Source organism: Phyllostomus discolor, chromosome 5 (assembly GCF_004126475.2).
Source record: "Phyllostomus discolor isolate MPI-MPIP mPhyDis1 chromosome 5, mPhyDis1.pri.v3, whole genome shotgun sequence".
In the NCBI taxonomy this organism is placed as follows: domain Eukaryota; kingdom Metazoa; phylum Chordata; class Mammalia; order Chiroptera; family Phyllostomidae; genus Phyllostomus; species Phyllostomus discolor.
In genome coordinates this window covers 24,274,249-24,301,925 of record NC_040907.2, presented here as the reverse complement: position 1 = coordinate 24,301,925, position 27,677 = coordinate 24,274,249, and the positions used below count along the sequence as shown (strand labels likewise).

General features: G+C 53.9%; 1 protein-coding gene and 1 long non-coding RNA gene across 4 annotated transcripts in view; one reads left to right on the top strand and one right to left on the bottom strand.

The window, feature by feature from the left end:
• LOC118500569 overlaps positions 1 to 7,450 on the bottom strand; it is a 28,686-nt gene extending 21,236 nt beyond the window's left edge. Inside the window, exon 1 of the long non-coding RNA XR_004903142.1 lies at positions 7,055 to 7,450. This is a non-coding gene — a long non-coding RNA (uncharacterized LOC118500569). The remainder of the gene's footprint in view (positions 1 to 7,054) is intronic.
• GRIK3 (glutamate ionotropic receptor kainate type subunit 3) overlaps positions 1 to 27,677 on the top strand; it is a 209,194-nt gene that overhangs the window by 148,929 nt on the left and 32,588 nt on the right. For all 3 annotated transcript variants that reach the window (XR_004903141.1, XM_028513769.2, XM_028513770.2), the window contains exons 6-10: positions 4,585 to 4,758; positions 5,560 to 5,703; positions 11,640 to 11,747; positions 14,996 to 15,109; positions 23,206 to 23,409. Coding sequence is in view for 2 of the 3 variants with exons in the window: in XM_028513769.2 (XP_028369570.1) it covers positions 4,585 to 4,758; positions 5,560 to 5,703; positions 11,640 to 11,747; positions 14,996 to 15,109; positions 23,206 to 23,409 (744 nt within the window). In the remaining variant the exon portion in view is untranslated. The remainder of the gene's footprint in view (positions 1 to 4,584; positions 4,759 to 5,559; positions 5,704 to 11,639; positions 11,748 to 14,995; positions 15,110 to 23,205; positions 23,410 to 27,677) is intronic.

The following is a 27,677-nucleotide window of genomic DNA, read 5'->3' as shown; positions in this document are numbered from 1 at the left end:
CATGTCACAGGGATGGCGCATTTGGTGCCACAAGCCCTCCAGCACTTTGCAGCTAAGCCCAGCCAGGCTTGAGGTGACAGGGAGGAAGGTGACCCCAGCACTGCCACTCCAATGTGCCCCCTCCTAGGCTGTGCGTGATGGCCCAGCAGGAGTGTCCAACATGTAGCCCACAATGGCTATGAATGCGGCCCAACACAAAATCATAAATTTACTTAAAACATTATGAGATTGTTTTTGCTTTCCTTGGTGTTTGTGTATATGATGTGTGGCCCAAGACAACTCTCCTTCCACTGTGGCCCAGAGGCACCCAAAGGTTGGACGCCCCCTGGCATAGCCTCTGTGTATGCGCCAGCAGAGCAAAGACTGCCTCTGGAGACCGGAAGGGCTATTGTCTCCGGCACCCAAACCCCCACTAAAGCCAGAGATGCCACCCTTCCTTCCCACTGAGTCCAGGTGTCCTCTGGTCCTAGAGGAGGGGGAGCCGAGTCACACAGGCCCTAGGTAGGCTAGTGCTTTGGCATCTTTCAGACCTTGGGTGTCAGGTACGCATTGAATTGGAGAGGAGGCTGGGCCCCATGCAGGGGTAGACCAAGGAGAGCGCCCCCTGGGGGCAGAGCTCAGCTTCCCTTCCATGGCCCCAGCAAGTTCAGTTCTGGCCCCAAACTGGCAGACACCACTTTGCAAAACAAAATCCTTCCATCTTTGCAGACCTACCTCCTTCAAAAGCGGTTTGGGTCAGATCTCGTGTTCCTGCAGCCATCCCCTTGCGGGTTTCATCCTCCACCCCTGGTAGTTTACCAAACCACTTCTCACTTTCAGTCCCATCGAGTGTGCCCCTGAGAGCAGGATGAGAAACACTAGCCTCTCCACGTCAGACTCTTCCCAGCGATGTTTAGGTGCCCAGGAAGCTGCTCGGCTAAAGCTGAACCTCCCTTCCACCTTGGTGGATGGGAGAATTTGGCTCAAGGGCTCATGAGGGAGACATCCCAGACGTAGACACTTGTTGTCCATGGGGTGAAGTCCCAGAGGCCCCAGGATAAGAGCAGACACACCCCTGACCCACCCTATCGTACACGTGTAGAGGAGCAGTCAGGGAGGCTTCCCGGAAAAGGGGACCCTGGAGCTGAACCTCAGAAAGGAGCCCGTCCAAGAAGAGTTGCAGAGAGAGGCACTCTAGCCGAGGGATGGAACACACACAGAGGCCCTGGCTCGGGAATGAGAAGCCATATGGTGGGCCGGGGCCTGTGAGGAATGGGAAAGGGGGGCAGACATAGTTCAGTGTTTCTGGGCAAAAAATGGGAGGGCTTGGGAAGGAAAGTGCGGCCAGAGGGGCCAAGAGCTTGGTAAACTGTACCAAGGAAGTTGCACTTTTTTCCTGGAAGGCGATAAGGGTCCATTGAAATACGCCTAGCATGGGAGTGGCAGGGCTGGGAATGCTCGGGGCTGGGGTGTAGCGCGGACTGTAATATCCGGTACGTGTGAACTGGGCGCTTGTATCATCATAGGGCAGAGAGTTTGATGCCATTGCTCCCCAGCTGTGTCGCCTTAAGCAAAAGACTAATCTCTCCACAACTTGTTCCTCTAAAACGGGGTGATAGTAACACCCTCTTGCAAGGTGGAACTGAACTGAGTTAATACACAGGAAATACTTAGAACGGGGCCTGCCAGTCTGAGGTGTATAGGTGCCCAGTAGACATGAGCTCGTCCCAGTTGTCTTCCCGTTGCCCAGAGGGCCAAGGCAGGAGGGCCTAGTTCCCAGCCGCCTCTCTCCTCCAGCAACCCGGCGATGTCCCTGGGGGCTCTGTCTATGTGTCCCACGCACCAGACGTGTTCTCAGCACACCCGATAACCCCGTTCTTCCTCATGACAACCCTATTCGGTAGGCACTACTACCATTCCCATTTTTCAAATGAGGAAACTGAGGCAATGGGAGTAGAGTAACCTTGAACCCAGATGGCCTGGCCTCATGGTTTCTACTCCTCACCATCCCCTGGGGCCACCTCAGTGAGCTGTAGTCAGGGAGGAGCCATGGGGAGAGAAGCCTTCCTTCCAGCTGTGTCCCCCGCCCCACCCTGCTGCATCCTTGCTGCTCCCTTCCTGCTTCCACAGGGATCCCTGCCTAAGCTCTGTGTGCTTCCCATTCAGAAGTAATGGCTTAAATGAGCGGCTTCTCAAAACACAGATGTCCCAGGCCCCACAGAAAGTCTGTGGCCTATACATTCACAAAAAAGCTCCAAAGACACCTCTGATGAATACCTTGTGTTCAACAATACTGGGGACATAAAGCACAGGGATTTTTTAATAGGACAGACAATGGTGTACTAGTAAATGTGTACAGCCACCTCTCTGAAAGGCGGGGAGAAACCCGGATTTGAGTGCTTGCCAATTTCCGTGGTGTAAATACTCCCGTGATGGCAAATGTGAAGCTACCAATGTGATGCCACTGAACACGGAGTCAGGGAGAAGGGCTAACAATTAGCTCTCCCAAGCCAGTGTGAGCCAGCTCTGACACACCATTAAAACAGGCCTGGGTGCAGATTCTGCTCCGCCTTGATGAGCTTTGTGACTGCAGGCAACTCCCCTGATCCCTCTGGCCTTGTGAACCCATCGTATAAAGGGAAGACTGTTCAATACCCACTTTACAGGTGATTGTGATGTTTACATGATACACTCATCATACGGGACTGAGCACCGTGACCACCCTCCACTCCCGCTAAGATTAAGGCCACATAGACACACTCTGGCCAATTCAGTAGAGATCTCCCATCTGCTCAAGATTCTGCTTCCTGCTCCCCTGCAGCCCCTTCCCCATCCCAAATCCTGGCCTCAAATTGGGGCCATATGTGTTTGGGCAAGGCTGGGACTAAACTTTCTTGCTTGTGTTCAAGCCTGTCTACTCCCTAAACCTGCCAAGAGGAAGTCAACACAGTGCATTTCAGAAGGAGGCCGTTTTGGGAGGAGGGGGTGGTTCAGGAAGAACAGGATGAGTTTAGCAACAGTTAGGAAGACCTGGGACCAGAGGAAGCTACACAGTGTGAGAGCTGTTCTGTGGCTCCAGGTTTTATCACCCGTCACCTTCCCATGAGCCACCATCAGACTTAACCAAAGCTGGGGCTTGGACAGGGCTGGATGCTCCTCCTCATGTCTGCAGCGTGGAGAGGCAAGAAGAGTGTCCCCAGCCCCTGTCTCCGGGCATGGGATGCAGCGACTAAGCCTGAGGACCCAGGAGAGAGGAGGAACAAGGGCTCAGAGTGGAAGGCAGCTTGGCGAGGGAAGGCTGTGGAGAACAGACAGTAGACGAGAAGGAGCTCTGACAAGGACCTTTAGACTCAGTTTCCTCACTAGTGGGATGGGACCAACCTAGAGTGTCAAAGTATATTCTTTCAAACAGGTATAAAAAATAGAGTATAGCATGAAACCTGTGCCAAAGATGGACCAACTCACTAACAAGGGCGCCAGCAGGATGGCCGTGCTGGCTCGGAGGGACCGAGTGCTTAGGTGTTTGATGGGGGAAACACAGGGTGAGGCTGCTAGGGTAGAAACAGAGCGGATTAGCATCCCACGGGGCAGTGAAACCACGAGTGTGAGGACCATCTCTCTTACATCCAAAACTCTGCAAGTGAACCCAAGTCTGGGCCTGCCTGTAACCGGCAGCCGAGAGCGAAGTCAAACTTAGGTGTGTTCCCCCGGGAGAATCACACAGTCCTGGGTGGGCAGGTGAACCACGTTTCCATGCTCTTCTCCCACCTTATTTCTGAGCGTGGGGTAAGTTTTCCTCACAGGCCAGAGCCCCGCTCCGCTCCTCCTGCTGCCACACCCCAGTGCCCCCACGCCTTCTCGTCTCATCTGAGCACCTGGCTTTTCCCCCTCCGTCCGACCCCCTTCCCTGGAGCTGCAGGGAGGGAGGGGCTGGGCTGCCCCATGCAGGGAGGCCTGTTTTCCTGGCCTGCCCACTGCACCAGACTGGACGTGGCCCAGCCCATGGACAGACAGGCCAACCACCATCAGCTGAACCTTGGGGCCAGGGGGCGAGGAGGCCCTGGCTTGTGATGGAGACGAGGGGAGGGGAGGGGACAAGGGCCGTTGTACTCTTTGAATCCCCAGCAGAAAAGGCTTTTCAAGTACCCTCCTTTGGGGAATAAAATTCTCCCTTAGGCCTCACTCTGGGTAACTTGGAGATGCCCAGACCCAGCACCACAAAGTGGGCTGCCCCATGGGAGGAAATGACCATTGTGACTGTTATCCAGCTACTGTGGTGTTTGAGGCTGGGCATTTTATACGTACGAACTGCTTCACCAGGTCCCAGAAAGGAGACACGGCCCCCATTTGTTAGATGAAGAAACAGGCAGAGCAACTTGCCCAGGGCCCAGCAGCGAGTGCGTGGGGTCGACCACCAGGCAGTCAGGCACTACAGTCGACTCTCAGTGCATTGCTCTCATGGAGGCCCCCTCACCACAGGCCTCACCCCGGCCCCTTGGCCCACAGGGAGCCGCAGGGAGGGTGCTGAGGCAGCGGGGAGTGTGGGTCAGTGGGCTGGCGATTACAGTGGATATACCTTTATTTCCATGAACCTCTCTCTACCAGGATCTGTATGCGTTAGACCTGGAGCCCTACCGCTACTCGGGGGTGAACCTGACAGGGTTCCGGATCCTCAACGTGGACAACCCCCACGTCTCAGCCATCGTGGAGAAGTGGTCCATGGAGCGGCTGCAGGCAGCTCCCCGAGCGGAGTCCGGTCTACTGGACGGAGTGATGATGGTATAGCAGCAGGGCGTGCCAGACCCAGGGCTCCCCCTTCCCTCCCTCTCTTCTCTTCCTCCCTCCCTTCCTTCCCTCCTTCCTTTCTTCCTTCCTCCCTCCCTTCCTTCCCTCCTTCCTTTCTTCCTTCCTCCCTTCCTTCCTTCCTCCCTCCCTCCCTCCCTCCCTTCCTTCTTTCCTTCCCCCCCTCCTTTCCTTCCTCCCTTCGTTCCTTCCCTCCTTCCTTCCATCTTTCCTTCCTTCCACCCTTCCTTCCTATCTCTCCTTCCTTACTCTTTCCTTCCTCCTCTCCTCCCTCCCTTTTTCTTTCTTCCCTCCTACACCCCCCTTCTTATGATCTGCTGTGTGTCAGCTGGACCTTAGGCTAGGGGCCGGGACACGGAGGAGTCGGACATAGCCCATCCCAGGATGGGGAGTACAGACAGGTAAACGGCTGGTTACAGAGAGCTGCGGTAAGGCCCAGTGAATCCTGGGCTTGGAGGACTCTTGGCTATGACCAGCAGAGGCTGGGGAGGCAGGAAGGAGACAGTGTGGGCAGGGCCTAGGCAACAGCAGGGTAGTGGGATGGGGTGGGAGGGACTGCCAGAAGGTCCGAGCTCCAGAGGGTGGGAGTCAGGTGCCTACAGAGCTGCAGAGTCAACCTGTGCCTGGCCTGTCACCGGGACACGCATAGGGTCGCTTCTGGGGCCTCATGGCCTTTTCCTCACCAGGACTCCATGTGTCTGGGGTTGGGGACAGGGCAGGGTGGGCAGAGAATTCCCAGGAGCTGTTCTCAGGCAGGCCCTGGGCCCTCCCCTCCAGACCGACGCTGCCTTGCTGTATGACGCCGTCCACATCGTGTCTGTGTGCTACCAGAGGGCACCCCAGATGACCGTGAACTCCCTTCAGTGCCACCGGCACAAGGCTTGGCGCTTTGGCGGCCGCTTCATGAATTTCATCAAGGAGGTAAGTGTTCCCCACGTCTCCCACCAAGGCCAAGGCTATCTCCCTGGGTGGGGGGTGGTGCTGCACAGCAGCCAAGGGCCCAGGTTTGGGAATCAGATTCAATTTTCAATCCACATGAACTTGGGCCAGTTGCCTCACATCTCTGGGCCTGTTTCCTTGGATGAAAACGAGCATGATAAGACCAGTCTTACCAGTCTTACAGTGTGATTGAGAGGCAAAGTCCTTGGCACATAGTAGGTGCTCAGTGGGTGATCAGCTCTGTCAGTAGGACACAGCACGGGCTTAAAGTACAACCGATGAGGGTCTTTGCCTCTGGCTGTGTGCCCTTGAACAAACTCAAGGACCTTGTTGGGCCTCACTTGTCTGTGCAATGCGGTAGGAAGTGCTCCATGCCCATGTGGATGCCTTGAAGGGGAAAGGGGACCACGTGGGAAGTACTTAGTGCAGCGCAGAAGGCAGAGGAGGCTCAGTAAATAACAACCAGCCCCACAAACTCCTCTTGACATCACAGGCCTACCAACCAGCTTCCCATCCTGGTCCCTGCCAGGACCCCACTCTCCTGGCCCTATGGCAACTATGGAGAAGTCCCATCTGTGGAGCCGATCCATGGGACCAGAGAGCAGAAACCTGTCCTGCTGCCGAGAAGGTGACCATGGAAATATAGTGTGCCTACTTTTAATTTCAAAGGACTCTCCCCAGCACCACTGTCCCTGTAAACTGTGGAGGGCAGTTTATTGCTCCCGTGTTACAGATGGATGGAGCTAAGGTCTGGGCTGCATGATTCTGGCCGAGATGGCTAAGTCTTCGATCCTCAGTTTCCTCAGTGTGTCATGAAGGTGGCGGGTGCGCCCGCCTCAGGGTGTTGTCGGGACGGCAGCGGAAAACTGCACCAAGCCCCTCGCCCGGGGCTGGGCCCAGGCAGATCCCAGTACATGGTGGATGAAGGAGGTTCATGGGGACGAGATGTGGGCAGGGAGATCCTGGGTCAGAGAGAGCGGCCCTGTGAGGACAACCCCAGCTGCACTGTGGGGAAGCTACCCGGGAGGACTCCATATAGGCAGTCTCTTCGAAGCAGGCACCCGCCGTGGGCCAGAAAGGAGGCCAGCTGCCTGGGGAGTTCATTTACTCAGTAGCTGTGTGTGTGGGCCTGCCGGGTGCCAGGCAGCGAGCTGCAGCAGACGGGCCCTGCGCTCCCCAAGCTCACAGCCTAGGCGGGCATCGGTGAAGTTCCCGCGTTAGTGAGGGGACTCGGACACCTAAAGGAAGGCAGTGCTCCCAGGGTGAACTATAAAGAAAGCCACCTCCTCCTACTCCGTGGACCGGGCAGCATTCCCCGAGGTCCCGCACTCACTGTGGCTGCTTGGGATGAGGCCTGTGACAGCTCCTCCTGCATTTTAGAATGACCCCAACAGGGATACAGATGAGACACAGGCTTGAGAGTGTGATGCAGGTGCCTTTGGAGTTCATCTCTACCTCTGCCCGGCTGTGCGGCTTTAGGCAAGTTCCTGGACACCCCCAAGTGTCAGTTTCATCACCAGGCAAACACCATCTCATGGTCACTGTGAGGGAGCCTTGGCCCCGGGTCCCTCACTCCTGGAAGGGGCTCTGGTGTCAGGTGTTGCGGTACAAGAGGACCATGACGGCCCCTTCTCATTCATCCCCTCAAAATGCAGCGGAAGTCCGACTGCTCACTGCCCTGGACAAGGCCTGGCTGGCCTGCGTGGTCATCGGCTTGTTCTCAGGGACTCTGAGGTCTGACTCCTCCCTCCCGTGCCTCCCTCCTTGGCAGGCCTCCAGCTCAGTAGCTCAGGCCCCAGGGGAATCACCAGACTCCCTTAGGAGACAGATAAAAGTAGCTTTGAAGGTAACTGCTTTGGGGCTGTGTGACCTTAGAAAAGCTACTGAACCTCTCTGTGCTTTGGGTCCTCCTCTGTACCATGGAGATAATACCAGGGTTGTTGTAGGATTCAGTGAGTTATGGTGGGTGTGAAACTAGGACCCTGCCTGGCACAGAGCCAGTGCCGAACAGACCAACTGCAATTACTACTGTTTCTGTCATCGCGACTGTCATCGCGATGGCTTCTTGTTCTGTGGCGGGCTGTTAGTGAAAGATCACAGCTTCAGGAACCTCCACTCTGTGTTTGCCTCTCACCCCTGGGAATGGTTGAGGCCCGGTGGTAAAGCCCGGGTGGGAGCAGAGCCCTCACCAGCTACACCATAGGAAAGGGAGCCCCCTGCCCCCTCCAGGAGCTGGTGGGCCCGTGGGGGTGTGCCCGGCCACCCCACCTGTACAGAGCCCTATCAGAAACATCTTTGTCTTACCTTAGGGCAGGGATTTTCTACCCTTTTTTTTATCTCATGGCACACATAAGCTAACTACTAAAATTCCATGACATACGAAAAATCTATTTTTTGCCGATCTCACAGGAAAAATGGAACAGGTATAATTTTGATTCACTCACACTGGACAGCTATTGTTGTGTTGGTTGTTGTCATTTTCTTATTTGATACTCTAAGGGAAAAGAGGTCAGTGCCCCTGACTAAATAGTCAGGTGTTGTATGTTTTAAAAATCCTTGCGGCACTCCGGTTGAAAATAGCCGCCTGTGGGTGTGGAGACCCAGGCCCGGAGCAGCCACGCGGCTGGCCCACGGTGCCGCGGCTGGCCAGCACTGGCCGCCGGGGCCCTGCAGGAGTCCGGCGCAGTCTTCCCTCAGACCATTTCCAAGTTGCCCGTCTCCCCATCTGACTGCGTGACAGTAAATCATTTTAAAGACTTGGCATTTCCGAGAGGAGCTGGAAAATGCCAGGCCGGAGTTCAGAGCGTGTGAAGCATCTTTCATTTAGCGAGTCCTAAGCCTCGGCTGGAAGGGGCGGGAGGGCCGGGAAATGTCACGGGGAGGGGCTGCCAGTGGCTCCCTGCCCTGGCCCTGCCCCTGCCCACCGCCCACCGGCAGGCGCTGCACCTGCTAGCATTTAGTTGCTCTCTGGCTGACAAGGAGGAAGAACTCCACTGAGAGTGCGGGATTGAAGGCGCCTGCTGTTATTTCCCCTGGGGGCCAGGAGATAGCCTGAGGCTGTGGGAGCCCAAAGACCAAGAGGGGGCACAGGGACTGTGGAGCCAGCCTGAGAGAAGCTGAGCCTCCCCTTGGGGCCATAAGCACTGGTCTTCCCCTTCTCTGATGCATCTTCCCAGGGCTCCTTGGATCTCCCCACTCGAGGTGGGGATAGTGACCCTGTGCTCTTCGTCTCGGCCCCAGCATGGAGGAGGTCTGCACCACCGTTGCTTGGGGCCTGCACAGCTCAGGCCCTGTTGCAGCCTCTCTGTCCATGACTTTAAAATGGGGCAACAGTGACACCCACCTGGCAGGCCTGGGAGGAGAACTGAGTGAGCTCATGCAGGGATGAGTCCTCTGTGACAGGTTTTCCACTGAGGCCTCAGGCCTTGGCCCGTGTGCAGCCCCCTCCCTCAGAGCCGAGGGCCAGCCCCAGTCCATAGGAGGAGCTGGAAGGAAGCAACGAGGGGAAATAATAACATACACCACTGTGAGAGCATTTTGTATAGTGTATATATGCCCCCCCCCCTCACTGCAGGGGATGTGTTCCACCACCCTTCCTCAGTGGGCGCCTGAAACCACACGCAGTGTCAGATCACATACGTATATTTTTTCCTCTACGTACCTGCCTGTGACAAAGTTTAATTTGTAAATCATACAATGTCACAGTAGAAGATTTGTTCTTACCATAGATCTTAGCAGCCTCAGTGTACAATTTTTTTCCTTACTAAGTCTAGAACTTCCACCATTGCACTCACGGGAAGCCCTTGATGGTTTCTCTTTGACGTATGCGAACAGCCGGCATCACTGCCCTTGTACTTTGGGGTTGTTGTGAAGCATGGCAAGGGTCCCTTGCCCACAGGCACTGCCACACCGCGGCAGTCGACCCGGTGACGCAGACCGCCACTAAGTGACGCCGGGGTGGGGTGTGTATACTGTGTGGATGCACTGAAGAAAGGGAGGGTTTTATCTCACTACCCTGGGTGGCATGTAATTTAAAACTTACGAATTTTGCCTATTTCTAGAGTTTTTCATGTATTAGTTAAGGACCACAGGTAACTGAAACCACGGAAAGCAAACCTGCAGATAAAGGGGGACCACTGTATGTCTGGCACTGTGCTAAGCACTGTGCACACCTGTTTGAACAGGACCTAGGGAAGTCGGTAGTTTTCCCCTTCCTGGAGCTCAGAGAGGTCAGGTTCCGTGTCTGTATTCGCCCATCTAGGCACGTAGGAAGACTTTCCAGTGGCCTTAGAGCAGCGCAGGTGCTTACAGATTCCCAAAAGTTTTCGTAAGCCTCCAGGGATCTGGACCCGTGAACCCATGGATTCGTGTGTCAAAGTATGAGTGTAAGCAGGGGCACAGGGACCGTTCGGCCAGGGGGAGCCTGGGAGCCTTTCTCGGAGCCTGTAAGGGACCATGACCCCAGCGCGATGTGCACAGTGTGGCCACACAAGGACTCTGACAGTCAGACCCCTCCTCCCGTGCTCCGGGCCTTTGGGCCAGCCAGCTCCCGGGCTGGCTGTAGGAGCTCCCAGGTTCTCCCCATCTCTGAACTCCCAGCCCACCTTTGTTCCCCAGGACTCCAGGATGGGCGGGTTTGTCCCATCCCCAGACACAGGTAGCCACCCATCCTGGGCTCTTACCTATGTGCCTGCTGCGTCCTAACCCCAAGGAAGAGGGAACCACTTCAACCTGGAGGGTGGGGACCTGGGACCCTGGCTCCAGCTTGGTCCATCCTGTTTTCCACTCTGTGAGTTTGGGGGACCCTCCAGGCCTGCTTCCTGATCTGTAAACTGGGCTCCTCGCCTTCCAGGATGGCTGTGGGGATCCCAGGGCACGCGCAGTGTGAAGCGCCGTGCAGAGCTGACTCTCTGGGCCCACCAGAGAGGTATCATGTGGAACGGGAGTCTGCAAACAGCTCCTGCAAAGGGCCACATCGTAAATATTTCAGGTTCCTCAGGCTGGGCGGTCTCTGTTGCAACTCTTCAGCTCCGAAGTTGGAGCAACAACAGCTGCCAAAGGCGATGGGTAAACACAGGGGCATGGCTATGAGCTAAAAAACTGTTGACAAAAACAGGCGTCAGGCAGGTAATTTGCCAACCTCTGATCTACACAGAAGATGGAGCTTTTCTCGGTTGGGATCCTGAACCTTCTCTGAACCACTGTCTGCCTCTCTCTGTGTCAATCATGCTCATGAAAAGCTACCATTTTATTCAGGGCTCAGGTTGTACCAGACACCATTCTGAGTATTTTACAGGACTTACCTCCTGTTACCATCATCACATTTTGGTAAGATATTCAATTATTGGTTCCATCTTATAGATGAAGAAACTGAGGCAGGAGTGCAATGAAATTCCCAAGGTAACACAGCTAATTGAGATCAATCCCAGCATTCTGATGTCACGGGGCTGGGGCCGGGGTGGCAGAGGTGACCCTCTCTGTCTCCCCTGGCTCTCTGGGGACCACTCCAAGCATCTGGCCTTCCCGCCAGGGCCGACAGGGCCCCTTGGCTTTTGTGCCTCCCGGCAGGGCTCGCCTGCCCTGCTCTGCCCGCCTGCCTCCCTGCCCCTCTCCGGGGATCTGACACGGGCTTCCCCGGCATGTGGCTTCGAGGCGGAGGCTCATTTGAGCACGTCTGAGATCGATGTTGTACACGAGAAGGTGCAAATGTAAAGCTGGCTAAAGAGCATAATAGAATTTATGGAAATCGCTGGCTCGCACCACAGCCCGAGCAATGATGGAGGTGATTATTAATTAATCATGGTCTTGGGGGAACAGTATCAGTGCAAGGAGTAATTAAAATGAAGCATTGTACAGTTGTACCGAATGATGATTTATGAGCCCGAGGAATTGCCGCTCTGCCCTCTCCTCTCCGGCAGGCTCAATGGGAAGGATTAACTGGACGGATTGTTTTCAACAAAACCAGTGGCTTACGGACCGATTTCGATCTGGACATCATCAGTCTGAAGGAGGACGGCCTGGAGAAGGTGCGTGGGCTCAGGAGTGGGAGGGGCCGAGACCCAGTGTGGCCAGCTCAGCACGAGCAGGTGTGTGGCCTGTGCCTTGGCCCTTCCGAGGATAAGGAGCCCTGGTCAGGCGAGGGGTGCAGAGCCCAGTGGCCTGGCCATGGTGGACACCCAGACCATTGGAGCACTGGCCACTGGGGATGTTTAAAGTGGGAAAGTAACGGAAGGCTCGTGGGGCAGACACTGTCCCTTAAGTCTCTACAGAGCTGTCACGGGACAGTCATATCCTTGGGTAAGAGAAACTTTCTAAGGACCAGGGGTACCTGCCTGAAGAGTGAGCTCACTGTCACTGAAGGCATGTAAGCAAAAAAATCAAACAAAGTAATTGCTTGTCTGGCACACCGGAGGTGACTCACTCTTGGAGAGAGGTTGAAGCATGTGGTTTCTGAACTGCTGTAGCCTTCGAAGGCCTTTATGATTCCAGGGAGTTTGGACAAGGAAAGCAGGCCCACTGGAGCCTTGGGGACTCCCATTGGGCTACCACAGAAATGCCTTTAATGGGCCCCATTCTGATCCTGGGGACCGTTGGCATATTCTGGCGTGGTCTGGCTGCTGGGCTGAGAAGGGGGACTTAACATGATCTCCCAATTCTCAGTGTTCCCTGGGACCTCGGGGGCCAGGAGCTCAGCCACACTCTTCTCCCACAGCAGGCTGGTCCCTGGTAGCCGCCAGGGCACCTCCCAACCCTGGGAGTGTATAAAAAGCAGGGAGCAGGGGCCAGGAAGAGCAAAGGCCAGCTCAGATGTCTATGAGCCTTCAGGAGTCCTTGATTCCTCTTCTCCCTGCCTGCCCCATCCTGGCCTATTCCTTAGATTATGCTGACACCCCACCTGGCTTTCTACCTCCACCCCTGAGCTCTCCATCCTGAGCTCACCTGTACACACAGGTGAAGCCTCCCAGTGCACAGCTCTCCCTGCTCTGAAACTGCCCATAGCTCCCTGGTGCTGAGTCAGTAAGCTTCAGCCCCTCTCCCAGCCTTTAAGGTTCTCCGAGAAGCACCCCAACCTTCCCCTCCAGGCCTAGTGTCCACTGTCCCCCGCAACACTCCCCACGGTCCTGTCACACACCCTTCCTGTTGCACCTCGGGGCCTTCACCCATGTGATTCATCTCCCTGGTTGCAGAAATGGCCTCTGTCTCCTTGGTTCATTTCCTCTGACTCAGACGTGGCTCTGCTTGGGTTGCATCTTGTGGCCAAGGTTACTCCATTCACTCCTGAGTTTCCCACAGATTCATGGGGCCACCGTCCTGGGGAGGGGCGGCCAGGGAAACTTCACCATAACTCAGCAATTCTCTAATGCTGAATATAGCATCAGTCCCTTAAGGACAGGCCATGCGGCCTCTGCTCCTAAAATCTTCAAGGCCAGTTGAGATCCAGCCCTATCCACAATAGGTGAGTTTTCATTAAGCAGTCTTCCCGCTTCTATTCAAACTGCCCCAGTGCTGGGGAGCTGCCTTCTTCCTCGTGCAGGACTGTGGCGACACGGTATTCACTCAAGTAGTGGCCTCAGCTCTGCTCTCTCAACTGTCCATCTCTGAGCATAGCCTGAAATTCTAAAGATAGCAATTAGATGGCACACATGCCACCACTTCCCACTCCTGTGCCTGTCGCAGGCATCAGTAAGTGGTCATGTGAGCTCCCTTTTCCACTGAGCCCACCCACAGTATCCTTCTCCCAGCAACTGGTGCGAATTGATCACAGCTAATACCCTACGATGCCTGGACTAAGGCTGACCTGCAGAGGTCCCCCTCAGAGGCTCCTGATCGCAGCCACCCTGACTCTGGTCCTAACTATCCTCGGTCCTAACTGTCTCACGTCCCTACGGCACCTGGAGTTGAGCAGGGCTTACAGTTGTAACTCAATAGATGCTTGCTAGGGGAAGAGTTCCTGCTGTTCATTTGGCCTCTGGACAGAGCACCTCCTGCACCCAGGCAGGCTGCGAGGGACCCTTGTACTGAGCTCGGCCCACTTGAGAGAAGAGCATCTTTCAAGCTGTCTCCTTGTCTCCTCTCCTCTTGCCCCAGGAGGCCTGCAAAAATGAGATCCTGCCTGGAGAAGGTGCTGAGCCCCCAAGCACAGCCACTCTGCCTCTCATACCATCACTTCTGTTTGCTAAGCTGGGTCATTGCTGATCCAGCCAGCTCTAGCCGGTGGCTTTGGGAGGATTAAGGCAGAATTTCCCTAGCATAATTACATGTCTCTCTGCTATCTGCCTTGCACAGCTCTCTTAATGGGATGTTTGCACTCAGTCTCTCTGTTTAATTGATTAAGTTTCCTGAGGAACCCCCAACTGAGCCAAGGACACAATGGGCATGCTGAACCCGTCCTTGAGAAAGAGGAGCTGAGATTGGCGCAGAGCTGGGCAGAGTTGGGTCCAAAAGGACCTTTAAGAGTCCCAGGGCTTTAGAATGATTTGTAAACTTGATCTTCCCTCGCCTTCCTCCAGCCTGAGGTCTGATAGCAACAAGGGCACTGTGGGGACAGAGATTAAGCTGCCTTCCCCAAGGTATCTGCCAATTTTAGAAGTAAAACCACAGAGCTAAAGCCCTGCAAACCCAGCAGCATCCAAGCCTCCGGCGCAGGTCCTCCACTCTGTTCTGCCATCCCCAAAACAGCTACAGAACCCAGCCTCCTGCCCTGCCCGCCTTCCTGCGTGTGGCACAGCTCAATGTCCCTTCACTCATTCCACAGATGCTTGAGAACACCTCCCTGGCCCCAGGCCCTGTCCTGGGCTTTGGAGGGCGTCTGGCCCTAGAGCTGCCCCGGGGCTGAGACCCAGTGGGTGAGCAGCTGGGGGCCTGGGTCTTCCTCAGGAGGTAGGAGGCTCAGAGGAACTCTGTGCCTGGGGAGGACCTGGCGTTGACCCTGACCCAGGACCCCTGATTTCCTCATGCCATTTGCTCCACCCCAGGATGGTTTCCACTGGGCTCCCTTTATGTTCACCTGTCCCCTCTGCATTTCCCCCATCCGCTGGGGAGGGCCTGCCACCCAGGGAGATGTGGCGGACCTCAAGAGACTCCCCACTGTGAGGGTCTCCTCCTGGAAGGAAGGAGGCAGCAGGGCTGTCAGGAAGCTCAGCTCCAAGCAGGGTAGCCATGACAGAGATGGGCATGAAGATCGGGATGAAGCCGATGGGCTCACTGATGTGGAAACAGGACGGAAAGATGGAGGATTCAACGCCCTGTTCTGTCTATCTGTCTGTCCATCCAGGTTGGGGTGTGGAGTCCTGCCGAGGGGCTCAACATCACAGAGGTCGCCAAAGGCCGAGGCCCTAACGTCACCGACTCTCTGACAAATAGGTCACTCATCGTCACCACAGTGCTGGTAAGAGCCTGCGGCCTCACAGGAGGGACTGTCTGACGTGGGGTGGGCTGGCCATCGGTGCTGGAGGGACCCCCACTGCCCTACCCCTCATCGATAGGGTGCCTCTTATGAAGACGCGGGGAGGCTGGAAGCTGGGGGAGGTGGAGCTGCAGGAAGATGGGCACAGGGGGGTTGCTCAAAACAGCCCTCAGAGCCCTGGCCAGGTAGCTCAGTTGGTAAGAACGTCATCCCGATATGCCAAGGTTGTGGATTCGATTCCCAGTCAGGGCACAAACAAGAATCAGCCAGTGAAGGCATCAGTAAGTGGAACAACAAATCGATGTTTCTCTACTTCTATCTCTCTCCCTTCCTCTCTCTCTAAAATCAATAATAAAATTTTTTTTAAAAATGGCCCTCCAACAGAGAGCGCTGGGACACAGCAACTCTGCTCAGGGTCACAGGCCAGAGGCCTCCTCCCAAAGCCAGAGAGCTCGGTCCTCCTGCCCACCTGCACGGCCAGCCCCTTGTGCAGAGCCCTCTGTGTCTGCCTCTCACCCCGCCCACTCCCTGAGCCGGAAGTCTGACTAGGAGCCATGGTGGTGTGGAAGAAAGGAGGGTTGACCTGGCCTCTGAACCAGGACTCAGGGTCTACCTCTTCCACCTCAGTCCCCAGGGATAGGCCCTTCTCACTGGTCCATCTCGGTGGGTGGGTGCTCAGGCCACACCTGGAGAGCCCCTTGGGTGCTAAGAGCCCACACACACGCCTCACTCCAAAGTGCCCCATCCTGAGAGCTCTTGGCAACAGCCACACTCTACCTGCCACCTCCCTTCATTCCCAGACTGAACAGTGCCACCTCCTTACGAACATGTCCACCCAAGGAGTGGCTTTAGGGGTCTCTGCACTTTGGAGCTCAGGGTGGGCAGGACTCAATTAGGCCGCTACCCTCCTCTGAGTGGCCAGTGCTGTGCCCACTCCACATGTGCCAGCCCCTCTTGGAAAACCCCCACGGTGACAGGGCTCAGGACCCTCCCTCCCAGAGACACAGCACTGCTCTTGGGGGCCCACTCTGGGCCATGTTGCAGGGAGGCAGCCTAGTCACAGCCTGGTGGGTTCTGACCAAGCACCCTTGGAGGACAATGCTGGCCCTGGTCAGCTTCCCTTTATAATAAAGCAAAACGTTTGCAAGGACCACATGGTAAGATCATTTTCTTCAAAAAGCAAACAGAGAAAGAGCTGTTTGCAGTGCTTGGATAAAGTAAGGCTGTCACAGGATAGAAGCTGGGGAGCAGGGCTTGGTGCCCCATGCCTGGTCCCTCCACGGGGCTCTCACAAAGCTGGCCTCGCCTGCCCGCCACTGGAGGCAGCTCAGCCAGGCCCTGCTAGATGCCCTGTGTCCTCCTTCTGGTGTGATTCACCAGCGATGTGCTCGGTAGCTGGGCAGTGGGCACCATGGAGCAGGAAGGGGTGGAAACCCCATCTTCCCAGGAACCCTGATGAACAGACACCAGGGCCACCGTCGGCTTCTAGGGAGCACCGTGGACTGTGGGTCTCAGCCCCAGTCTCCAGGGTTGTGATTGAGAGGATTCAGATCAAAGATGACGGGGACCTAGCCCTGGCTGGCGTAGCTCAGTGGATTGAGCACAGGCTTCGAACCAAAGTATCGCAGGTTCGATTCCCAGCCAGGGCACGTGCCTGGGTTGCAGGCCATGGCCCCCAGCAACCACACATTCATGTTTCTCTCTCTCTCTCTCTCTTTCTCCCTCCCTTCCCTCTCTAAAAATAAATAAATAAATCTTTTTTAAAAAGATTTTTAAAAAAGATGATGGGGACCTAATGTGGGCTCTGGACACTCTGCTGAGCCAGAGCGAGAGGACGGGGGAGACGCCAGCCCACCCCCCTGCCAATTTGGGGTGAGACTCCCACTGGCATTGTCCCTGATAACCATGTATCCTGCCTGCCTTTATTGACTGGCTTTTTGTTAACTACAAATATATAAAAATCAGACTGTTAAAACCAGCAAGACCAAAGATCTCATTAGGAACAGGGAAAAAAAATGTAAAAAGAAAAAAAAAGATTAAAAAGAGCAAAGGGATTAGAGTGAGGACTAATGAGCAATTAAAGGAATATTGATGTGGATAAAAATAGAAAAAGATAAAAAGAGAGTTGAAAGAGAACAAAATAAAAAGGTTAAAAGGAAAATAATAAAGAGAATAATGAAAAGGAACACGATCAAGAGAGATGAAAAATTAAAATAAATATTTAACAGCTTCGGCGAGACCAGGTAAAAAAAAAAAATGTAAAACCAGAATGTCAGGAAGCAAAAGGATAAAAGTGTGACAAAGCTGAACTATAAAAGGGTAAAAATAAAATAATAAAAAGTGTGAAAGATTAAAAGCAGAGCTCCATAAAATGTGAGCTATCAATAAATAAAGCACATTTTACAAGGCAAGGCTTAAGAAGGTAAAATGAGGATGCTTGAAGAGATTGGGAGGAGAGGTGATTCAATGAGCGAAGGCGATTCAGCCACAAAACACTATTCTAACAGCTCGAGGCGAGCCAAAGGTCATGTGCCAAAACGGTGCAAAATACGCCTTGAAAGGCCACAGGGCTAACTTTTTATTAAGATGGCAGCAGCCTGATTTCAAGGGCATAAGCCCCTTCTGCAAAGGCACAGAGGGTTTTTCTACATCAGCAGAAAAAGAATCCAGAAGATATTCCCCTGTTCTTCTCGAAGTTTCTTGGTCAGTCCTGGAAGCTTCTTGCACAGCTACCGGCTTGTACTCAGTTGCTCACCAGAGGTCCTTCCCACCTGAAGCACCAGGCGCCTCCCCGGGACTCAGGGGATGTAGAAGGAGAGGAGCCCCTCTTGGCCCACAGCTGGACACAGCTCCATCCGTGCCACTGCCCTCATCCAGGCAAACATGAGCCCCGCAGCTCGCTGGGACGTGCAGTGTGAGCAGGACGCGGGGACAAGCCTGTGTGATGATGTGAAGAGCACAAAACCCTGGGTTTGAGTCCTGGCTTTTCTGTTCACTAGCTGTCTGCCTGGAAACTTGCTTAACCGTTCTGTATCGCAGTTTCCCACCTGGGAAAGAGGGCTTATAATAACTGTACCTACTTTATAGAGTTGTGAGGAATAATGATTAATAAATATAAGTGGCACAGACTGCATGCTAAGTGATAGCTGTCGTTGTTATTAATTCATATTATTATGGATTACAAATCCAGTCCCCAGGAAACTCAGGCTTAATACAGTATGCACAATGACAGTTCTAGAGAAAACCTCTGAAGTTCAAGCAAAACCCTGAACTTCACTGAAGACCGACCCTGACCACGGTCACAGAGGTTATCCCTAGCACAGGGTGCATTATAAACTTTGAACTTGCATTTGAATGCCTTTCAGGCCCAGTGGGCATTCCCTAGTTCATCGCAGACCACCTCTACCACCTCTTCATTGTTCCCGTGTGGATGCCTCTTACGTAATTGTTTCCTGACCGGCTCCTGAAGGCATTGGGGCTTCTGACCTCATGAGGCCCTCATAGCTCCCGCCTCCTACCTGTATGTAAAACTCCAGATCACACGCACCACCTCACCCCCTGCCCTGGCAACCCCTGAACTCGTGGCCCTGACATCATGATTATTCCCTACTCCTGGCCCCGTTGCCTTGGCAGCTCATGGCTGCTGACCAGACGTCCTGAAGCAGACGTCCTTCCTCGGAGTCTTCTGAGAAAGAGATGCCCACTCCCACACAAGGACTGGCCTGGGGCCACCTGAAGACCTAGAGTTGGTCCAGACCTTCCAGAGACTGCACCAAAAAGTCTCAGTGTAGTCTCCATGTCCCCTAGCCCTGGGTGCCCCCGGCTTGAGCTCTTTGGGACAGCTGCACCAGTTGTGGGCAGAAGCCCAGCCCCAGCTGCTCTAGCTGAAAACCAACCCTATGCTTTGGCAGCTTGAAAGCAGGGTCAGCACTGCTGGCTGCAGGCACTTGAGGTGGGGCGGGGGGGTGGCAGGAGGGGACAATGCTGCCCTTTCTGGCAGTGTGTTGTCAGGGCAGTGCTTTGAGTGACAGGCAGGTACAAGGCAGGAAGATCTAACTGCCTTAGCTCTGGTGAACAGGGCTAGCCCCAGACCCCTGGAGTCTGGATGTGGCAGAGGTCCATTTTGGTGCTGGCTACCTGCAAACCCACCCACTCCCTATCCTGAAGCCCGGGATTAGTTGGTAGGGGCACCTTATCCTGGATACAGGTGGACGGAGCCCTGACCCTACCCTCTCTGGCCCCTCCTTGTCACAAGCAGTCTTCTTCATTCTTGAGGCCAAAACAGCTGCAGCGGGAGCCTGGACACCTGCCCTCCTGCCCTCTCCCTGCCTGGCTCCTGCAACTGTTCTGGTTCTGCTCTTCCATGAGCTCATGAAAAATTCATCCACCTAAACCTCAGCTCAACACCAAGAAAACATGCCCAACTCATTCCTGAGGGCCCTGCTTTTGAAGGTTCAGTGTTCTTTTGGCGGCTGAAGTGAGCGGTGGTGTCAGCATGCACGTGGGCACGTGTGCGTGCATGTGTGTGTGGGACTGCTATGCCCAGGTGTCTGGATACACACAGGTGGGTGTATTTGCACCTTGTGAACATCATGACCCATACAGACTCAGCAGCCAGGCAGGTGGACCCGTGGCATCCAGCGACGGGAGGCCGGGCTGTGGGCTGGGAGAGCCATCCTAGGCCAAGGACCACAATAGGCCGCACCTGCTGGAAAAGCAGGACACCTAAAACTCTGTCTCCAAGCCAAAGCCTCAGGTCCAGGGTCCTTGGCCTCTTTGTCCGAGCAGGGCTAGGCAGATGGAACACTCAAGAATGTGGTGTATTTGTGCCAGTGGCATTGTGAGTCCACATGCAGCAATGTCGTGTACACATGTGTGTGGATATTTCCTATATCAGAAAGGGTGGTGGAAACACGGCAGTTCAGTCGCTAACCCCTGGATCCTTCCCACAAAGACCTCTTCTGACTCCACAGTCCTATCGCTGTGAGAAGCTCGTCACAGGGCCCGGCTCTCACCCCGGCGCAAGTGATCGGAGAGAAGCTAGACGAAGAGCCCTGGTGACGAAAAGTCGGAAAAGGTTATTCCTCTGGACCTCTGTTTCCTGTGACTTGTTGAAGAGAAATATTACCCCTGTTCCTTTAGCTGTTCTCCCAGAGCAATAGGAGAGCGTGAAGTTTTGAAATTGAGGGCACCTTCACCGAGCAATCGATTAGCAGCCGAGAGAGCTTGTGAATTGGCTGTCTGGACATTTCCAGTAATAAATTGTGAAATAGTCCATGAATAAGTAGTTGGCGGAGTTCAGAATTACCCCCTAGGAAATGTTGCAGGTCTAGAGACACATTACTAAGGCGAGCACCATTTTAATGCTCTGGGCTTTGGCTGTTAAATATGTATGCCATCCGCAAAGCACTTCTCGAAATTAATGGCATTTTACAGCTGCTCCGAAGGCAGCGTATTTATATGGAGATGTATAGATTCTGGGGCTGTGGTGGCTTCACGAATGAAGTGCTAATTTTAGAGGATAGGGCCAGGGAGGGGAGAGGAGAGAGGCTCAGGAAGTGAGCTACCTGGGGGACCTTTGCCCAAATGGTTCTCCGCTGCCAGCTACGATTTTTAACCTTTGGTGACATTAGGCATGGTCTCTAGGCTGGGAAGGCCACTGTGGCAACAGGCCACCCAGCACACAGAAAGAAGATAATAACTACATTAACAATAATTATAATATTGGCAGCCTACACTTGCCAGGCACTGTCCTAAGTGCATTCCATAATGTGACTCCTTTAAAGTGCACAACAACTTTGTAAAGTAGGTTCTATTATTATCCCCACTTTACAGAAGGAGGTACTATGCCCAGGAACCTAAGTAATTCCCCTTGGAAGGATGGTGTCTTCTCTCCAGGGACCTCCTTGAGCCAACATTAGGGCCACCAGGTGCGGTGGGCAGCGCTTTGTTCACTGCACAAGAGCATCCGACCCAAAGGATGCGTTGGGATGGATCCCTGCACAGGCCTAGCTCACCAAGCCCCTGCCAGGGTTCCAGGCAGCTCCTTCCCAGAGTCAAATTAGCACAAAGGCAGCATACACACTAGCCAAAGTCCCCTTTCCCTCCAGCACCTTCGTCAAGCCCTAGCACCTTCTCCGGCCCCACCTGGATTCTGTTCTCCAATCTTGTGACCTGCCTCCTTGGTTGGAGGCCAAAGATAGGAGGCACTGAGGTTTAGCATGGAGTCCAGCCAAAGGATCCAGCTTTCCACCAAATTAGACTGAGAAGTGGTTTTCTCAGAATCCCTGGAGAGACGGGAACCCCTTGGGCATTCAGACTCTTTCTCTGAAGCATCCCCAACGGCTGTTGAAAATCTAGAGTAAATCAGTCGTGGGGTGGGATGGGATTTTGAAAGGCAGTGTTGCTGGGGATCCAGGGCCAGAGAAACGAGCCCACCTGTCACAGCGGGAGCCTGGCAAGAGGCTGCTGGTGGGTATCTGCACCCAGGGACTTCTGATGAGGGCCTTTGCCCAAGCCTTTCACTGCTCACCCCACTCCAGGGACCCAGGGTTAAGAGAATGATGAGATGTCTGCACAATCGGGTGTGTGCCCTTCTTGTGGGCTTGTGTTCATGAGATTCCCAATGCACGTGCGTTCTGTCAGCAGGTGGGTTTCACCCATCCGCTGAAGGTCTGAGGCCTTCTGACACATGGGGCTGCTGAGATGGCTTTGGGGAAGATTAAGGCCCAGAAAGAGGCTGAAGGATTGGGACTGAACTCCATCAGACTGTGGTTCAATCCTTGTGCAACCTCGGGCAATGTACTGACCTTCTCTGAGCCTCAGTTCCCTTATCTATCAAATGGGGATAATGTCACCTACCTTGGAAGCTTGTAAGGCTTAAAGCAAACAGCCTGTGGAAAAGTGTTGAAATCCGTGCCTGGTATATAGCAGGAAGCCAATAAAAGTTGAGTTTGCTAAGCGTCCTGGTCTCCAGGACCTTGTTTGGGACCCAGTTTGCTAAGCCTGATGACATGGGGCAGCTGCCACCCGTGCTACATTCCGAAGACCCCTCGCCACCAGACAGAGACACCTCATGACTCAGGGCCTGTGACACAATGAGGTGGGTTAAGAGCTACTCCAAGGCTACACCACCCTGAGCTCAGATCCTCTCTCTAGAGGACCAGTGAATTCACACAAGTACTTATCCTCGTGAGTTCGCTTTCTGCACCTATAAAATGGGACTATGAGTACCTGCCCATAAACAGTTGAAGTTAAAGTTAGATGAGGCAGTATCAGCTACTGCCCCCTGAGACCCCTAGCTCTGCTGGGTCCTGTGCTGGGCCTTCCACTGACACCGTCTCGTTTGCTGATTTGCTAGCATCCGGCACATCAGCATGCACATGCGAGCTATCGTGGTTATCAGGAACCACTCACCTGGCAGATCCTAACGCTGGGGACTGAGATCCTTGGAAAGAGAGTGGTATCAGGGAGCATGTAGATCTAATCTGTTAAATAGGACTTGGGAGAGACATCAGGGAGGATACTCGACAACGGGCCTTCAGGCCCTCGGCAGCAGTGTGCTCAAACTTGAGCTAATGTCGGAATCCCCCGGAGGGCTTCTTACAACACAAATCGCTGGGCCCCACCCCAGAGTTTCTGGTTCAGTGGTCTGGGCTGGGCCTGAGAATGTGTGATTCTGAGAAGTTCCCAGGTGATGATGATGCGGCCAGTCTGGGAACCACGCTTTGAGAACCACTGACCTGTGCTGAGTGTGGGCAGTAGAGCATGGGATTTAGAACCAGACAGTTCAAATCCCTATTCCACTGCTTCCTAGCTCTGTGGCCACTGGACAATTAATAAACACCTCCCGAGCCCCAGTGTATTGCCAGGGACACCAGTAGGTGACCATCTGGGAGGCACAAAGTGAGGTCTCAGAAAATGTGCTTTTCCTCCTTGATTTAGCAGGCCATCAGCTAAGCCACCCAAAGGATTTTTTTAAACACAGAGTAGAGGTTCCAGCCCAAGCTCTCCAGCCCCAGCAGGTTTCCCCCCACCCACTGGGCCTTCATCAGCTCCTCTCCTCTCTGCCCCCACAGGAGGAGCCCTTTGTCATGTTCCGGAAGTCCGACAGGACCTTGTTTGGGAATGACCGGTTCGAGGGCTACTGCATCGACCTGCTCAAGGAACTGGCCCACATCCTGGGCTTCTCTTACGAGATCCGGCTGGTGGAGGACGGCAAGTATGGGGCGCAGGACGACAAGGGCCAGTGGAACGGCATGATCAAGGAGCTCATCGACCATGTAAGTGGGGCTGAGGACACCCCCGCAAAGGCTTGGCCAAGTCCTGTGTGCACATCAGGGTGGGACATCCTGGCAGATGGGGGCCCTGGGGGCAGGAGAGTTGGAGTCAAAGGCTGTTGTCTGGAGCAGGAAGGGGGCAAGGAGCTCCCTCTGGCCTGCCTTGCTTATGCTCCCAACTCCCAGACACCCCCCTTCATGTGAGCACATGCCCACTGGCCCCTATCTGACTCAGAGCCATTCCCACTGGTGTCTTTGATGAGCTGGCTGTGTAGCAACAGTGCCTTCTGCTCCTTTAAGAGCTACCAAAGGATGCCCCAGCCATGTGGGTGAGCTGCCAATGCAAAACGCTTCACCAAACCCTGGGACACTGAGATAGATCCATCGCTGTCTTGGGCAACTTTGGGTCCAATGGGCTGATGGGTGGTCCAAGGAGCCAAGGACCGGGATGAAGGGATGGGCAAGGCTCAGCTGGGAGGTGCCAAAGAGACAGTCATACTCAGTCTTAGATGGGAGAGGAGCCCGGGGAGCAAGGAGCAGAAGCAACAGATGGAGCTTCTGAGAGATGGTGCAAGTGATGGGAGAGCCCTGGGGTTTCTGGGACCCTGAGAGGAAGATGAAGAAGCTCCACAGTGGAGGGACACCACAGTTGGGGGAGTCAGGAGGCCCTGGGTTCAAGTCCCATTCCCTCATTTATTTGCTACATAAACAAGCGAGTCACTGGATCTCTATAAGCAGCTTCCTCCTCTGTCAGTGGGTGTAATTCCTCCTTCCTCATAGGATTCTTGTGATCCTGGGCATGAAATACTAGGTGCAGGGCCAGGCCCACAGCCATCCCTCCATAAAAGGGAGGCTTGTAAGATGTGGTGAGCCCACCCATCGCCATGGTCAGGAGCCCAGGCTGTAGATCACTGGGCCAAGGTTCAAGTCCTAGCTAATGATGAGCTACCAGGTGAGTTCAACATCACTGAGCCTCAATTTCTTCACTTCTAAAATCAAGTCATTAGCAGCTACCATAGCTCCTGCAGTTGTTGCGGGAATAAATGAGACACCATCTGTGCAGGCTCACCTGGCACCTACATGACCTGCCTTCCAGCTCAGGGCCCTCAACTCCCCAGAAGCATCTTCTATCAAAGAGCTCCTCAGGAAGGCAAGAACCTGCTCTGTACCCACCCCCTTATGTTCCTTCTCTCTTTTCTCCTGACAATGGCTCAGTGAGGTAGGTACTGTTGCTACTACCCCTTGAACAGACATGGAAGCTGAGGCAGAGGGAAGTGAAAGCCCCTGCTAGTACCCCATCTTGGAGGCACTCTGAAGCCCTGTGCTCTGACCTCTGCAAAGAGCCAGAGCAGAAGAAGGCTCATGCAGTAGACCTTTGCAGCCTGAGACGTGCACGCCAAAGGGATTATTCTCACTTCCCCTCTCAGGGTGGGGGCAGGCAGCATCAGGGTCTTCTGTTAGTCTTCCTGCCCCTGTTTGGAGGGGCCTGCCCCATGGGGACCTTGGAAATTGGAGCAGGAAGGAGGCCAGAGCTCAGCCAGAAGGCTCCAGCAGAGCATCACAGTCATTTCCTGGGTCCCAGGAAATCAGGCTCCCAGGGAGGGCTGACGGGAGAGGCTAATGGTAAAGAACATTAACTCAGCTGAGCTTGGTTCCCACTCTGCCACTTACCAGCGGTGTGCTCCTCGACAAGTTTCTTAACTTCTCTGTGCCTCAGTTTCCTCATCTGTAAAACGGGAGTGATAATAAATAATAGAACCTCCCCCATAAGGCTGTTGTGTGGACCAAGTTCACACAGGTGCATTACGTAATCAGCACTTGTTCTTCTTATTTTTTTCATTACTCTGAGACTGGGGAGGGGGCTTCAGGAAGTCCCCTTACCTCCCTGAGCTCATTTCCTAACTCAGTGAGGGTAATGACACCTGCCCTGCATTCTTCCCAGCTGGCTGTGCAGCTCCTCGGAGACAACTAATAGGGAAGCAGCTCCTAGGTTGTGGGACTCAATATAAATGAAAGGGAGTGGTGTTGTCACCTGTATTAGTAATAACTGTAATTATTATGGAAATTAGTCAGCAGGCCCCAGAGGCATCTCCGTTTATCGGTTTCCCCATGAGCTGCTGAGTGGGACTCTGGAGTGTGGGGCCCCCAGTAGGTCTGAGTCTGTCGTTTGTCATTCGCAGAGGGGAGCTGGGCTGGGGAGGAGGAGGGGATCACATGGAGAGGGGAAGCCGCAGGTGCAAGTGAGCAGAGCAGATGCCAGTCTAGTCACCATAGCATCTCTGGCAGTCAGAGAGCTCTGAAGGGCCGTTTGCAAGGGGCTGGGTCAGAAAAACCCAGTGGCAGCCAGACCTTCCTAAGTGGACCCTCAGCTGGGGAAAGGAGGAGGCCTCATTCAGGCAGCCCCATCTCCACTGAGGCCACATTGACGGGACATGCAGGTGACCTTGTTAAACCAGAGTCCCTACAATTGATGAGCCTATTAATCCTAGCTTGGTGCCAATTTTAATATCATCATAACCATTTATTAGTGTCGTCAGATAATTAGTCTTCTCACTAGCTCATAGAAAGCATGGTAAAGGCTCGGCAATATTATTACTTTCTTATTAGGGATCTGAACGTAGATGTAAAAATGATGAATGCTAACTTTATGAGGGTCTGTCCCCAGAGGCCCATTTGGAGGCCTGGGGTGGAGCCTCTGACCAGCAGGAGTTAAGAAGTCCTTTCCTGACACTTTCTGCTCACTTCTGTCCCATGCCACATGGCCCTACAAGGAGCCAGGGTTGTGGAGAAAGATGGGACATCTGAAGCGTGCATCCGCCTCCTGCTGACACACTCATCTTCCTCCAAGTCACTTCCAACTATGGTAGCAACAAACACGATTGGGCAGAGCAGTGCTTTCTCTGCCGAACACCCCATCTCAAATCACTATGTCTCTGTTTATACTGCCTGCTCTCTCTCATGTCCCCTTTCTCAAAAGTCTTCTACTCACATCCATGCCTTTAAATTACTTCCATGTGTTTCCACAACTTTAGAAGCCAACAGTGATGAGTCCAAATTTGGGGTCTAGCACTGCTTAGCTGACAGTGGGAAAGCTCTTCAACCTCTTTGGCCTCCATTTCCACATCTGTGAAATAGGAATGATTTTTTTAAAAGCCTTCTGCCTAGGGCTCATGGGAAGATTTAATAAGATATGGCACAAAAATGGTTAGCACAGTACCTAGCACTTAATAAATGCTCAGCGCGTGGGAGTTGTCCTGCTCAGCAGCATTCACTCCGAGAGCAGGGAATGCACGTGTCTGAGTATATACTTGTGTGAACGCGATAACAGTGGGAGACCTGACCTCTCAGGCATGGTCCACGATTTAGACCTTGCCCCTCTGAATCCAAACAGGAGCTGACTCACATTGATCAGACTCACAGGGAACTGAGACATGGACCAGGACATCACCCCCTTACTTTATTTTGGGCATTGACCTTTTCCAACACCTGCCATCCAGAATTGCTGTCCTGGTGCCAGGAAACCAGGATCCTCCAAGGGAGTGTGGAGGCCGAGCCCCAAGTATAGAGAGCCTGAAGCCAAGAAGAGAGGGGCTGGACACACACAGAGTAGGTGTTGATGAATGTTGAATTAGCACACAGATTTGTGCACCTTCCCCAGAGACATGTGAAGTCTTGACTATATTGAGTTTCCCATCCAAAGTGTGTGAAGGGAGGGTCTGGTGTCAAGGCCATGATCCCATCACCCTCTATGTTCCCTGCCTTCAAACTAGGAACCAGATCCCAGTTCTGGCCTGCCTGCATTGGTGTTAGGAGAATTCTCAAATCCTTATTTGTGTGGCCAGGAAAGGCCTGCCAAGCCACCTCCTACAAGCTGAGCCAATGCAGTTTGAAGTAAGGTGTGCTGGAAGCTCACCTAGGGCAGGTCAGAATCCTGCATGGGACAGGGCAATTGATGACAGGGGATATAGATGGACTGCAAAGGGGGACTCTCATCAGGGCAGCCAGGTTGACCAGAGCTTTGGAGAGAGAGTGAGGGGCAGGGAAGTGGAGCAGGAGGGAGAAGAAGCCAATACAAGGATACGAAGATGCATACTGAGCCATTCCCACTGAGTTTGACTAATGGCTCAATCCACAGGTTTGTGCCTCAGAAAAGCCTCACAAAGTGTGTCTCAGGGCCATCTCTTGGAGTTAAGGGGGGAGGGAGGACAGGTTTATTAACTGACTTCTGACTTCCATGCATTTCTGGGTTTGACATGGGGGCCATGGGAGCC